The sequence below is a fragment of the Sciurus vulgaris genome (assembly GCF_902686455.1).
Source record: "Sciurus vulgaris genome assembly, chromosome: 10".
Classification (NCBI taxonomy): domain Eukaryota; kingdom Metazoa; phylum Chordata; class Mammalia; order Rodentia; family Sciuridae; genus Sciurus; species Sciurus vulgaris.
Window position 1 is genome coordinate 111372 of NC_136470.1, and position 15208 is coordinate 126579.

Below are 15208 nucleotides of genomic sequence, written 5' to 3' on the forward strand. Positions count from 1 at the left end.
GCTGTGTGAGGGAGGATAAGGGCTGCTCCCTGCAGCTCTGAGGGTGTGGGGGATGGGGAGGAAGCCCATGCTCCCCACAGGGCACCCTGAGCAAGTCCACAGCACCACTACTTCTCTCAGTGCGGATGGCCCTGGCTGAACCATGGTCCATTAACATCCAGGGCCTGAAGGCTCTGACCCAACCAGTGTCCACTAAGGTCTGGGGACCAGGGTGATGTTAGTACAGATCCAGGCTGTGGCCCCTGGCCAGCAGGTGTGGACATTACCTGTCATGGCGCAGTGCCCTCATGTCCACATAGACGGTAGTAGGGTCCGGGCCAGCTGTGCCCTGGAAGAGGAGAAGCACAGAGGAGCTGCCCTCAGGCTGCACGCTGCTCTGGGGGCCACCGGCACAGCAGTGTGGCAGCTCCTCTAGGCCCGTGGGGGACACCCAGAAAGGCAGCCCTGTTCCTTGCAGCAGGTCTGCCTTGGGGCTCAGGGTCCCATATGGGTTTAAGATAGCGAGGGAAACATTCAATAACGCTGAAAACAACAAACCATACAAGTTTCACTTCAGTTCTAACTCTATTAGCAGTGATCTCTTGCTGTGGTGGGGACATTTCTGCCCTGTGGTCAGAGCAGGACCTGCCCTCACTAATCTTGCTGGGAACCCAGCACAGTGGCACTCACTCAGATGGGACAGAAGACAACTCCTGTCCTGACTTCTAAGTCTAATGTTCGACCCAGTCTTGATTCAAGGACAGACATGCTGCTCCATTGGCTGAGGAAGACATTAACAAACGGACTCTGATCAGCATCATTCCTGAAGACCCCAGATAACATCGGCTTTGTCTGCCCTGAACTAACACAAAAGCCTCTACGAGATTCAACTGGCCCTTGCTCCCTGCAATGCTGCCAAGGTCACACTTTGAAAATGGTTTTACTTTAAATTTGGTTATGAAGAAGCTTTTGTAATATGTCAAATAATACCCACTGTGAACGAAGTCAGACAGAAAAGAAACACATATTCATCTGAAATTCACGAGGTCACAAGAACTGGGGGTGGGGGACAGGCACTAGAAAGGTCGAGGGCAAGGGCAAGGTCATACCTGCTCAGCCAGTTTTCCCAGCCTGTTGGGCTGACAGAGGCCAAGGGGCCAGCAGAGGGAGACAGGGAGGAGACAGCCACGGGAACACAAACAGAAGGCCACAGGCCACGTGAGAAACACGGAAGAGCAAAACACATCACTGTATCTTCAGAGCACAGGTGGTATCCCACTGAGAGCCCTGCAGCCACATGGGCACCTGCTCACCAGCAGACAAGCAGGTGCCTCCAGCACCCAGCCAGGGACACAGGCTGCAGACACAGGGCAGGGTCTCAGCTCACAGCCATCAGCCCAGAGTGCCAGCCACCTGAGGGACATCAAGGCAGGACCCCAACACCTTCCACTGTTCAAGGGTCTGAAACTCCGAGAGGCCAACAGCCTTTCCCAGACTGAGAGAACATCAGCAGAAACGTGGGGTGCTGGCCTAACACTGATGGTCTGCAGCTGTGCCCCACTTGCACATGTGGCCTCCTTGAGGACGGCACAGGCTGGTCCAGCACTGGAAACTCAAAGGGCCCCTAGCTCAGCCCTGGAAGCAGCTGTCTTACTCCCCAGCTCTTCCTGTGCTCTGTAGACACAGGTACTGGAGGTGCAGGATCTCTGATAAGCTATGTGAGTTTAAGATGCTTCCAGAAAGAAAGTAAATGGAGACACTAAACCCAAATTCGGAAAGTAGAATAGAAGCCCTACAATGGGAACTTCCATTTCTGCAACTCACAGCTTCAAAACAGATTTGGGTGCACATGAATTATCACACATATCAATGTTGCCATTTACACTTGCTAGATATCTTAACACAGTAAAGTCCAGCCTTGCTTTTAACAAAAGAAAGTTGTGGGGGAGGGGCTGGAGTTGTAGCTCAATGGAAGAGTGCTTGTCTAGTATGTATGAGGCATTGAGTTTGATCCTTAGCACCATCTAAAAATAAAGCAAAGGCATTGTGTTCATATAAACGGCTTGGAGCTCCAAATGGCCACGTGAAAATGAAGCAAGGGCTCAGAGGTGGAGCAGTGGAGCAGGCAATTGTGGAAGGGTGGTGTGAGGCTGGCCCGTTACCTGGAGACAGATGGCTACGTTGACCCTGCACCCAAAGGTGGTGCTCACGGCGCGTGCAGGGAGGCCCAGGTCCTTGAACAGCTTGGAGAAGGACTGTGTCAAGGCGATGCGCGGTCGCTCCTCAGCCACCACCATGCATGTGCGCACACACGACAAGTTCACCCCTTTCATCTGCAGAGCAGCAGGGAGCTGGCACACTGCACACAGCCCAAGGCCAAGGGCACTACCCATCTTGGAAATTAATGGGTGGGGCCCAGTGTGGCCTGGTCCTAGGTCTGAGTGCACAAGGGAAGCTGCACATACCTGTCTGCCCCACCTGTGTCAGGCTGGGGGGTTCTGGGCATGGGAGCGTGGTGGGCAGCCCTCCAGCCTGCATCCCTCCCCTCCCTCCTGCGGGGATGTGGTTGGAGGAAGGCACAGGGCCTGGGGCTGTGCAGGGGCTGATGTGGGCCGTGGGAGGGGGCACAGCCTGGCTCAGGGCGCTGTGGCCAGGAGCCTCTGCCCCAGGACTCACCCTGAGGGCACCTATCTGTGCGCCCAGGCCCTTGGTGCACATCTCCATCACAGAGTAGGAGCAGAAGGTGACGCGGGCCTTGTACTGGCTGACGGCCGACAGCCACAGGGACACATTGCTCTCCAGCTCCAGCGGAGGCACCAGCACTGATTGGTGTCCGGAGTAGACACTGCAGGAGGGGCTCAGCTGAGGAGGAGCCTCTGTACCAGGTGCTGCCCCGTCCTCAAGAGCCCCATGCTGCTTTCACACCAGGGGAGCCTAAGGGGAAGAGCCACGGGGTGCAGGCTAGGGGCACCACGTATGGGTCCTGGCTTCTACTTCAAACACCTGAGGAGGAGCCGGGCCCCCACAGAGGACTCTCTTGGAACAGAGCGACCTTCTCTAGCATCTGAAGGAGTGGGGCGGATGATTCCAGCTTCCCATGGTGGATGGCGCTTGTGTTTAGTGAAAGACGCTCCTGCCCCTTCAGTTTCAGACCCAGACTCCAACCATCTTGTCCCAAGGAAGCCTCATGTGTGTCTCCAGCATCTAGGGAGGCCAAGTCCTGGAGCAGCAAGGGCACCGTCAGAGCCCAGCACCACAGCTGCACTCACCTGCACAGACACCACAGGGCGAAGCCCAGGCCACAGTAAGGGTCCAGGCAGATGGCGATCTGGCGAGACGGGTAGAGCTCACACTGAAGCTTTATGGAGCGGCACAAGGCGCTCGTGGCTGCGTGCGACATCTTGAGGAGGAAAAGAATGGCCTGCTAGCGATGAGAAGGATGAAGGTCGTGGCTCCCACTACTGACCCTCACACTGACTTCCTCCAGATGGCTGGCCTCCACCCCCACAATGCCTAACAGACCCCTGGGAAATGCACAGGAGTCTTTGAAAGAGGATTCCAGGAGAGTGTAAGGTTTCAGGTGAGCGCTCAACCCTAGTAAGGAAACGGATATATCAGAGCCCCTGTTCCTTGAGGGTCAGTCACAAGCTAGAAAGCTGGACATCCAAATAAGCAATACCCTCAGGCTAGTCTAACTTGGGGGGTTTGTTGGTGCTCATCACAAACTTTAAGGCACAACCCTGTTGCTGTGCACTCTGGATAGGGACCTGCCTAAGCCACACACTGTGTTCCAGAAGCAGAGCACACAGGAGACCTCCTCAAGACCCACCTTCACTCCTGCCAATATCCCTGTGGTGGACACACTGAAGTCCAAGTAGGCCAGCACATCCGGGGAGGGTGGTCTGAACACACTAGCCACCTTCTTTTTTGGTATGTCATCTGTTAAACAGGGACACAGTGAGGTCAGTGTCCTATAATGTGCTCTGCTTCGGCCTCAACAGGTGAGAGGAGACTGAGCGCCCGGGCAGTCCCAGAGCACACACCCAGTTCTCATATCTACAAGGCAGCAGCCTCTGGACACAGGCTGGGCAAAGGGCAGGAGTGAGCCCCTGGGCTGTGGGCTCTGGCTGGCCCCCCTGCTCTGAGCTGTCCCCTTTACCCTCAACCGCTGCCCTGGAACTTGTTCCTTCTGCCCTGGAACTTGCTCATAAGGGTATGTTGCCAGGTGGCAGCCACAGACCATGCGGTCCCTGGCTTCAGTACTGGTAGCACCTTGGAGTGCACGGGCTGTGGTGGGGAGAGGAGGGCTCTCTCCTGACCAGTGCTCAGTGCCTGCAGAGCTGTGGGATGCTGCTGGGCTGGGTGTCTCCACCTAGACAGGCCTTAGGCTGAGACAGCCTTCACCAAACTGAACCAACAGCCCAGACAGAGAGGTTCCAGCCCCCTTCCAGGCCAGCCCATGCATCTCAGCAGTGATGGAGACAGGAAGGGCCAGGGTGCATGGTGGGTACTCTCCTCAAGGGACTGGCAGAAGGCTCGGACAATGCCAACCTGCTATGCAAGTAGCAGAGGTAGCCAGGGCAGGAGGGCACAGACACCAGCACGTGGGCCTGGGAAGGGGAGTTCACAACAGGGATGGGGTCCAGCAGTCTCATGGACTGCGCACTCCACAGGAGGTAGCAGGGCCCCAAATGGGCTTCTCTCATTTCAGATGGTCATTCACCCTAACACTTCATTTTGGATGGCAAGAATGTAATCCCTATAAAAAAGTGAAGAAACCCTACAAAGAGGAATCTATCCACAGGCCAGCTGCCGAGGATGTACCCAGTGTCCAGGATGGTCGGCCAGGTCCTGATGTCCACAGCGGCAGCTGCCTCCTTCGACCTGAGCAGCCGGGTGATGGCCTGTGTGGTGAGCACGCATGCGGACTTGCTGACCTGCACAAGGGAGGCGGCCATGAGCTGGCGAGCTTGGGGTCCCGTGGCATCCCTCCCAGCACCACCCGCAGTGGGGCTGGCACGCACCTCCACGATCATCTTGACGGTGGGCAGCGTGGTGCCAGGTTCTGGGGGTGTGGGGGGCCGCACAGTAACAGGCACGCAGCCACAGTACAGGCAGCCATAGAAGGCGGCAATGAGGTCACCCCTGGGAAGGTGAGCAGACGTCAGGAGGGTCCAGAGCACAGTGTTCACAACCGGGCCTTGCAAAAATTTTCTGGCCATGGCATTTACCAAGCCCAGTGCTGATGGCAGGGCCCGTGGCAGTCAGGTAGGTCCCTCCTCACCCCAAAGGCCAGGCATTGGGAGGGGCATGCTACAGGGGTATACTGGGGAAGCACAGGAGCTCTGGGCAGGCAGGAGGGACCTGGAGGCAGGAAGGGCCTGGGGGCCTGCACACACTGACCCTCAGAGGAGGCTGAGACAAGCCGTGTGCAACGGGGGTTCCCACAGGACACACCAGGAGGGGCGGCACCTGGAAACCAAGACTCTGGGGTCCTAGGTGCTGGTGCTGGCCCCGGGCTGCCTGCTCCCTCACCAATACCAGGTCAGAGGCACCACCCACCACACTTCCAACTTTCCTAGAGGTTTAAAATTGCCCATAATTAAAGACTTGTGGGACCCTGTGCCATGCTTCCAGAGTCAGTGCAACAGATCTCAGTCCCCTGCCCTGGTCCCCCTGCACACAGAGCAAAGTCCTGCCAGCCTCTGTGGAATCAGAGACGATCCCACAGCACCCTCAGGCTGCAGACACTCGTTCCCAGAGTCAAACTCAATATGTGACAATGACCCAGCAGCCAGGGCCCTCAGTAACTCGAGTGGACCACGGGCAGCAGCTCAACACAAAGCAGCAGAACACAGGAGAGCACCCTGCATGGAGGCCACACAAGAGAAGTACTCAGCCAGGGGTCCTCCTCCTGCAGCCCAGGAACTCGGACTGCCTGCCAAGCATCTGTCCTCCTGTCCCTGCACCCCCAAACACAAAGCACGGACTCCATCCCACACCCCAATTCTGCATCTCCTGAATGGCACTGAGCCCTTCAGAATGGGGTGCAGGACATGGACTGGTCCCACCGGCCACGTGGCACACCAGCTCCGCCACCCCCAGGGCACACTGGGCACTCAGCACACAGCTGATCCTGAGACCAGGCTCTCCCCGGGCAGGCTTTCAAAGTGAACTGAAAACCAGGGGCTTTCTCTTTTTTTCCCATTAAGAATGTGGGGCTGAGATGCAGCAAAGTGGCAAGAGTGCTGGCGTAGCCTAGGCAAGGTCCTTGCCTCCAACGCCAGCTCGGAAAGAAAAGTCCAGACAAGTAGGTGACAGGAAGAACAGCAAAACACCACCCAAAGCGGGACAACAGCAGGCTTCAGTCACGAGCCTCATCCAACCACACACCCTCACAGGGCCCTGCGTATGATGCTCAATGTTACAGAGATGTAAAGCAATGCAGAGTGCCGTGGCTGGGCAGGGGTGAGTGGGCAGGGACGCAGGGCAGTGTCCAGACTACACACTGGATAAAGTTAATGAGCAACCATAGGACATTCCCATCCTGAACAATCAGGAGTCTCCGGGAAGAAAGAGCAGATCTCAGCAGATGGGTGGAACCCCGCAGGCCTGAGCCTGTACTGCAGAAAGGGTATCTAGGGGACACTATCGCAGGCCTCTGCAGGTCTCTGTTTTTGCTCCGGGTAATCAGAATCTGAGCTCGAGAGATGACAGAGGGAGAGGTACAGGTGAGCTGAGCACATGCTACCCTGCCAGTGTGGAGCCACCAGGGTCAGAGATTCCAATCAGCCACAAAAGGCTCTCAGAGGGGTCTGAGCCTGGGAAGGCCATGTGTGGCAGAGGGGCTTTTGGTAGGCCAGGAGGGGTGGTCTGAAGTGTGTACCTACCTGGGGGGTAGACCAAAGCCACGTGGTCCCCAGCATCTAGCCTGCCCTTCTCCAGCAGAGCAGCAGCTACCCTCTCAGCCCTTTTGTGCAGCTGGACACAGGTGGCAGTGCTGGTGACGGTGCCCTAGGAAGGCAATCAGGGGCATCACTGTGCTGGCATGCAGACAGGCAGGCAATGCCCAGGACACCAGACACATCACCTGCAGTGTGGGGCCAGCAACCTCAAATGGCCCCACATATGAAGGGGGCCCCCCAGGGCAGGATCCAAGCACTGATAGGGTCGTGGGGCTCAGATGCTGAGACTCCAAGGCCTAGACTCGTCCAGGGCCACAGCCTCTACCTGCACCACCAGAGGCTCCTTCTGGGTCCGAGGCAGCATGTTCTTGGGGACCCGATGAGTACCCATGGGGAACACAAGGTTTATGGAGAACGATGGGCCAAAAGGAATGTGGATGCTTAAGAGTGACTCTGAGCAGAAGCCTGCAGCAGGTCTGGAGGCCCCTAGTTCTCCAGCCAGCATCTCTGCTGGCCCTACCAGTGCTTCCTTGTCCCTCATAAGCACCCATCCCAGGCCTCAGTCAGCAGCCCAGCATCAAACCTTTGCACGCACCTCTGACCACGTCTCACCTGCCTGTTCCACTGCTCTCTGTACTGCTGTTCTGTGCCAAGCTCCCAAACCCACCCTTCTACAGTTCAAGAAGGCACCCCTGACCGTGAGCACCCCCAGCTACTCCACCCTGTTGAGGGCACCCAGTGCACCCTAGCGATGAAGCCCAGAATCCCATGCCAGGCCCCACCTCGCTGGCCTCCACGCCTGGAGTTGCAGGATGGTGCTGCTCAGTCCACTTGCTACCAGCCCCTGTGCCTGCCTGCAACCCTGCTCAGGACTATCCACTCCCCGCTGCTATGATCTCAAGCTTCTCACCATAAGTGGCTATACCCTGGCCAACAGTCAACCATGCTGTCTGCATGTTTTCAAACTCAGAGGATGAACAAACACAAGAAATAAAAGTGCCCAGGTTTTAAAATACAAACATTTCCTTTGAGTTCACAAAACTTATGAGTAGTCATATGCATATTGTTCTTGATTTTTAAAACAAAGTTGATGAGAATTTTCCTGCTCAATCCAAGATACAACTGTGTGAACTGCATGGAAAACAGGGTTCCACAAGGAAAGGAGCAGGGAGCAAAATCTGAGGCCCGCTGTGCTCCAGACGCAGGGGGCCCTGCCTCACCTTGGCATTCAGCAGCACGAACAGCGGGTGGTCAGGAGTGGTGTGCGCTCGCCACTGCAGCACGTCGGCCAGGAACAGGAACTGCACAGAGGGCCCGGCTCAGCGCCCACACGGCCCCCGGCCTCGGGCCCCCTCCGGAGTCACCGTTACCTTGCGTGCCTGGTCACTATCCTCCAGGTGGGTCAGCTCTCTCCCTGAGGCCTGCGCGATTCTCTTGCCAGCAACCAGGTTCCCCACGATCATGGAGGCGGGTCCAACCTCTAGAGGTGGTTCCAAGGGAGAAGCTGGGGCTTGGGATCAGACTCAACCCAGCCTGAAAGTCCCTCACACTTGTTATTTTGAAACGCACCTTAATTACACATTTAGTCTTCTAAAACACAAGTGTTTGTAAAACCAGCTAAAGGATTATACTGAGTGACAGAGAATCCCTTGTAAATATAAACCACACCACACTGAGAAACTCTGAATATGGCTTATCTCAGGACCTCAGCTGAATTCTCAACACTTTACTGTTGTACTGTATTTATGTGTGTCAATCTGAAAACTAAGTCTTCCTGGTGAAATGTATTCAAGTAGGGACGTTTTGTGTGTTCCATGACTAGCAGAAGTTAGCTTGCACTCAGAGTTCACATGACCAAAGCAATGACAAATGGCATATTACAGCTAAGCCAGTCTTAAGATCAGGGAGGGGACGCTGACCACTGAGAGACCCCTAAGGTCCCATCAAGCCCACAGCTATAGCAGGTACAGGGCTGTGGAAGGCAGCTGGATCCTGGGGGAAACAGCTGGGCCCAGGGCAGGGAGGCCGAGGCTCCTTGGATCCAGGGCTCAGGCCTGTTCCTGGGCCTCATCTCTGTCCCCAGGGAGCTGCCAAAGCTCAGATGTCGGCCTTGGATCTGCCATTAAAACTGGTTCCTCACAGGTGAAATGCCCAAGTCCCTCAACCGTGAGCCAGGGCCAGTAGGCAGGGAGCTAAGCAACTGGGTACACACTAGCTCCAGCACTTGGCCTCAGACCCAAGGAGTGGCAGCGATCACTGCAGGGTCCGTGGGGCTGCACCATAGTCATGATGGGGTTGCTGGGCACGACTGACCTGGCTGCTTCTGACGAGGTCTGGGAAGGTTGGTCACGCAGGTGTGAGGACACATCAGCACGTTGCAGGGGTGCAGTGTTCCTCCCAGGAAGCGCTGTCTGGTTTCGGAGATGTGGATTCCTCCCAGGGGAGCCTTGGGCAGGGTGTTGGCAGGGACCAGGGCCAGACAGTACACGCCCACCTGGTGGATGCTGTCAATGGCCTAGAAGGTAAGGGCCCACTCAGCATGGGCTCCAGCCACACAATCAGGCCTAGGGGACACCACACTGGACAGGAAATCGTCACCCAGGGCTGGAGCGCCAGGACTCCTGACAGAACTGCCAGAGTCCCTGGGCCCTCAGAGAAGTGGGGGCAGCTGACAGTCTGGGGCACCTCCAAGCCAGGGCAGACAGCCAGACCCACCCCCGGACCCTGCTGAGGGCTTTAGACACCTGGAAATGTCAGAGGTGCCCAGGCTTATGCCAAGGTGGACAGGTCAAGGTCAGTGTGGACAGGTGCAGGTATCTGAATTCTGGGCAGCTTTCGAAGTGTAAGGCTGAGTTAGGTGAAAAACTAACCATACAGCTCCCAGGCCAGCAGGGACAGCTGGTGAGGTCATACTCCCATGCCCAGGGACACCTGGATCACACAGTCAAGGGTGGAAACGTACTAGGCCTTCCAGTATCTGATGGAATCCAAAGCTGGAAGGCCCAGTAAAGAAACCTCCCCATCTTGCCAGGCATGGTACTGCACATCTGTAATCACAGCAGCTCGGGAGGCTGGGGCAGGAGGATTCCAAGTTCAAAGGCAGCCTCAGCAACTTAGCAAGGACCTAAGCAATTTAGTGAGACCCTGTTTCTAAATAAAAAATAAAAAGCGTTGAGGATGTGGCTCAGTAGTTAAGCACCTGAGTTCAATCCCCAGTATTAATAAAAAGAAACCTCTCCATCTCGAATAGGTGGCAAGGAGTAACTGTAACACTTCAACGTTGGATTTTTTAAGCCTTCACTGACTTACGGTTTGGATCTGGAATGTCCCCCAAAAGCTCATGTGCTGGGCGATGCACCAATGTTCACAGGGGAAACCACAGGCCGTGAGGGCACAGACCCACTGTAGGCCCGTCCACTCGGTGGATTAATGATCTGGAATTCCTGGGAGGTGGTAAGAACTGCAGGCAGGTGGGGTGTGGCTGGAGGGGCGTAGCCGTAGGGACAGCACCTGGTCTGGCCCTGGCACTAGCTCTTTCCTCCCTCTCTCTGCTTCCTGGATGTCACAAGCTGACAGCTTTCCTCTGCCACACTCTTCAGTCATGCTGTGTCTGCCTTGGAGCTGGCTGATGATGGACTGAACCTCTAAAATCACGAGCCAAAATAAACCTTCCAAGTTGTTCTTGTCAGGTCTTCTGGTCACAGCAACAGAAAGTTGACAAAACTAGCATTACCGTCCCCTCTGAGTCTGTAGTTCCCCTGCCTATTCAACACCTCGACCCAGCTTCGGTTGCTCTTCTGAAGGTCGTAAGGTGTCTGAAGGAATTCCCTGCTCCGTTTTTCTTCCTTCTCTCCTTGCTGCTTCTTCTGTCTCTTTTCCCCTGCCTTCCTTTTTCTGCTACTGGTTCTTTCTTTTATTTTCATGCCCTACATAGTTCAGTATTAATATTACTTTCTTTAGAAACTGATTTTTCAGCCTAATGTAGGGCATTACTGCCCCGTCCACCTTTGGACTAGTGGAGCTGAAGAGCACATCTCTAATCAGTGTTTGCAGCCCACTAACATACTGTTACCCTCAGGTGGTCAGTTGCTGCAGCTGACCACCTCCTCCAGGCAGGCAGGGGTGGGTCCTCACACTATGAACTGAGTAGGGGGTACATAGACACAGATATCCCCCTGGGCAGGACACGACACAGAGAGAGCAGCTCACTACAGAGGCCCTCACTTAAAGGTGCAGTAGACATGCACATCTCAATACAGAGACACAGTGGCCCGAGAAAACAAGGTACTGAGATGCCTCCAGGAACAACTCTAGGTACCAAAATGAAGAAATGTTGGACAAAAAAATGTTTTAAAGTTGATTGTTAAGGCAATTAGTGATTGAAAAGATCTAAGGAATAAACAGAGATAAGAATATAAAAGAGCATTTCAACAGAGATTCTGAAAAGGAACTAAACACAAATCCTAGAAGTAAAATGTTCAAATAATCAAATAAAAAAACAGAAGTCTCACCAACAGATTACAGCAAGTAGAAGATGGAATTTTAGAGGTTGAAGACAAGGACCTTGAATACACAGACAGCAATAAGGAAAAAATTAGAAACTCTGATCAGAATGCATGAGAACTCTATCCAGATACAGTGGCGCATGCCTGTGATCCCAGCAACTCGGGAGATTGAGGCAGGAGGATTGCAAGTTCAAGGCCAGTCTCAGCAACTCAGCAAGGTCCTGAGTAACTTAGTGAGACCCTGTCTCAAAATAAAAAATAAAAAAGACTGGGGAAGTGTCTCAGTGGTTAAGTGCCCGGATTCCCCCTCAAATGTGTAAGAACTCTAGAGCAACACTAAAAGACCTAACTTAAGACTCAGGATACTTCCTGAATCTTGAGAAGAAGACATTCTCCCCTGATTTCCTTGGCAACATGTCCACCATTCAGATGTACATTACTTAGCCTCCACATGTTTTATAGTTTGTATCATTTCTCTTGTTGTCGATTTCTAATTCATTTCTATATGATCCAATAAGATGGAAGCAATTATTTCAGGGGTTGTTTTTTTGTTTTTGTTTTTTACATTTGCTAAGACTTGCTTTGTGGCTTAATATATAATCTTTTTTGAAGAAAGTTCCATGAGAAGCTGAAAACGAAGTGTTTGATTTTTGTTGGATGAAATATTTTGTAGGTATCTGTCAAGTCCATTTGAAGACCCTGTAGCATGTTGATTTGCCAACAGAATGGCCTCTCCATTAGTGAGAATGGCATATTGGTGTCACCCACTGGTGTTGTATTGGGTTCTATCTGTCCCCTAATGTTAATCCGTGTTCACTCATGAAACTGGGTGCACTGTGCATACATGTCACAGTTGTATCTTCTTGGACTGTTCCTTTATCACTAGGTAGTAACCTTGTTTCTACTGACTGATTTTGGTTAGAAGAAGCTACTCCTGCTTGCTTTCAGATTCCATTTACATGGAATATCATTTTTCATCCTTTCACTTTCAGTCTGTGGAAGTCTTTGCCTACAGGTGGGCTTCTCATAGACAACATAAAGTAGAGATGGGTTTTTAAGTCCAGTTTCCCACTATATGTCTTTTGTTTAAAGTACATTTTTCCACATTTTTATTGATTTATTATAGTTGTACTAAATGGTGTGATTTGTTGTTATATATGAATACATGCACACAATATAACATAATTTATCAACATCAATGGCCAGTATGTGACTTTTAATTGGAGGATTAAGACCAAATACATTTAGTGTTATTTGAGAGAGGTGTGTATTACTTCTTGTCATTTTGTTTCATTTCTGAAGTTTAATTTGCTCTTAATTCTCATTTGCTACTCTACTCTTAGAAGATTTATTCTTCCCCTTGCCCTCCTGGTTATTTTTATCCTCCTCTTCCATGTGTAGGGTCCTTTAAGTACTTTCTGTAGTGCTGGCTTAGTGGTGATAGATAATTTAGTTCATGTTTATCCTGGAAGGTTTGCATTTGTTCTTCAGTTTTAAAGGGTATCTTTGCTGGGTACAGCAGTCTAGGCTGGCAGTTATTTTTTTCAGAGCTTGAGATACATCATGCATGCCCCTCTAGCCTTTAGGATTTCTGATAAGATACATACTATTATTCTGAGTGATGTGACTTTCTCTCTTGAATTTTTTAAGATTTTTTTTCTTTGATCTGAATATTTGGCATTTGTGCAGTAGAGAGGTTCTTTTCTGTGTCTTGTCTATTTGGGGTTAGGGTTAGAACAAAAATCACATAATTATCTCAACAGATGCAGAAAGAGCCTTTGACAAAATTCAATACCCTTCATGAGAAAAACCCTGAAAAAACTAGGGATATAAAGAACCTATCTCAATATATAAGGGCTATATGTAACAACCCAAAGCCAACATCACACTGAATGAGAAAAAACTGAAAGCACTCAGTCTGCTCTCGCCATTCCTATTCATTACAGTATTTAAAATTTTAGCCAGAGCAATTAGAGAAATAAAAGTGATAAATAAGAAAGGAAGAAGTCAAATTTTCCCTATTTGCAAATATTATCATATACATGGAAGACCCTAAAGACTCCATCAAAGGATTCTCGAGCTGATAAACAAATCCATCAAAGTAGCAGGATACAAAATCAACATATAGAAATCAACAACTCTTCTGTAAACCAATAATAAACTCATGAGAAAGAAATCAGGAAAACAATTCCATTCACAATAACCTCAAAAAACAAAACAAAAACCTAGGAATAAATCTAACCAAGAAGATGAAAGATCTCTACAAGGAAAATCACAGAACGCTGAAAAAAGAAAAAGAAGACAACATAAGATGGAAAGATTTCCCATGTTCATGGACAGGTAGAATAAATATCATTAAAAAGGCCATATTGCAAAAGAAACCTACAGATTTGATGCAAACCTTAACAAAATACCAATGTTCTGTAAATTCTTCACAGAACTAGAAAACAAATCCTAAAATTCATATGGGAACAAAGAAGACCCTGCCTTACTGAGGAGGCTGGGCCAGGGGAACGCAGGCTGTTACGCAGGTGTCTCTGCGTCTGCTGCACATGGAGTACTCCACTATGAAGACCTCAAGGTGGGAGAGGACATGAAGTGTGGGACCCTGCATCTCTGGTGCACACCTTCCCAGGCGCCCACCTGCAGCACACGGCTCATCCACTGGAAGCTGTCCTCTTCAGAGGCATCGGGCCGCTGCTCAGCCACCAGGACGATCCGGTCGTCATGCAGCACGGTCACAGAGAACACAGCGATCCTGCAGGAGGACAGGCAAAAGTGACCATGCAGCAGAGGACACAGGTGCCCTCACCGCAGTCAGCCCCATGAATGTGCTGCTCACGGCAAATGCACAGTGACCCATTCTAGCCTCTTCGGGGCAGGGGAGTAAAGGCCAGCATACGATAGGCAGAACCTCAGCACTGAGCACAACCATGCACTGCTCCTCAATTCCAGCACTCGATTCCTCACTGGCTTGTGCACAGTCCTGATCAACAGCTCATGAAGCCCTCAACCCCAAACACTCCAGCTCTCTGCCAGCTCATCTGTGTGCTCACTGCCACTGACAGGCATGGCTTGTCCCTAACCATCTGACTTCAGCAATCTCAGTAAGGCCTCCTTTCCCTGCTGCCCTTTCTTCTTTCCTTTTCCCTCAGATGGCAAGAGGCTGGTCTCCCACCAGACCCCTCCCACTCCTAGGCAGCCAGTCCCTCCTGGGCCTTTTGTTTACACACGTTCTCTTGTTCTGTCCTTTAGTTAGCACACACACTGACACATCACTCGCACACTAACACACCCTGCATACATACCACACCAACACAAACTACACCCTGAACACACATGCTGCACACATATCAATGCAGACCAACACTCACACTACACACACATACCACATACACCACATCAGATACAATAACCCACACACACATATAGCCACAGCTGCTTCTATCCAGCAGAACTGGCCCAGCAGCTTCCTCACTGCCCCTCTCCACAGCACATACTGAACACAATTCTCTTAAGACCTTGTCTAAAAGTGTTCCTAACACACATTGTTTTGTGGCAAAACTTCTGAGGTTCCTGTGCTGGGGAAACTTACTTCACTCCACAGCTGGGACAGACCCAAAACCCTCACACGAAACCCACACATCATTGTGCCACCAGAGGCATCTGCCTGGCTTCCTGGTGCAGCGGCTTGTCCAGGGTCCCACCTCCTACCCGCCCTCCACCACCCTTTCCCCCAGCCTCCACTTGAGGCCCTTCCTCTCCTCTCTCCCCTAAATGTCACTGAGCTTTCTGCACTCTGAGCAGCTTCTTACCCTG

The 15208-nt window shown here is 52.0% G+C and overlaps 1 protein-coding gene across 1 annotated transcript in view; it reads right to left on the minus strand.

Annotated features, from left to right (window-relative positions):
• DIP2A (disco interacting protein 2 homolog A) overlaps nucleotides 1-15208 on the minus strand; it is a 79562-nt gene that overhangs the window by 5849 nt on the left and 58505 nt on the right. Inside the window, 13 exon segments of the mRNA XM_079100997.1 lie at nucleotides 267-328; nucleotides 1089-1118; nucleotides 2142-2312; nucleotides 2656-2824; nucleotides 3249-3379; nucleotides 3809-3918; nucleotides 4805-4916; nucleotides 5004-5124; nucleotides 6866-6993; nucleotides 8105-8185; nucleotides 8255-8364; nucleotides 9198-9399; nucleotides 14033-14147. Of these exon segments, the coding sequence (XP_078957123.1) occupies nucleotides 267-328; nucleotides 1089-1118; nucleotides 2142-2312; nucleotides 2656-2824; nucleotides 3249-3379; nucleotides 3809-3918; nucleotides 4805-4916; nucleotides 5004-5124; nucleotides 6866-6993; nucleotides 8105-8185; nucleotides 8255-8364; nucleotides 9198-9399; nucleotides 14033-14147 (1542 nt within the window).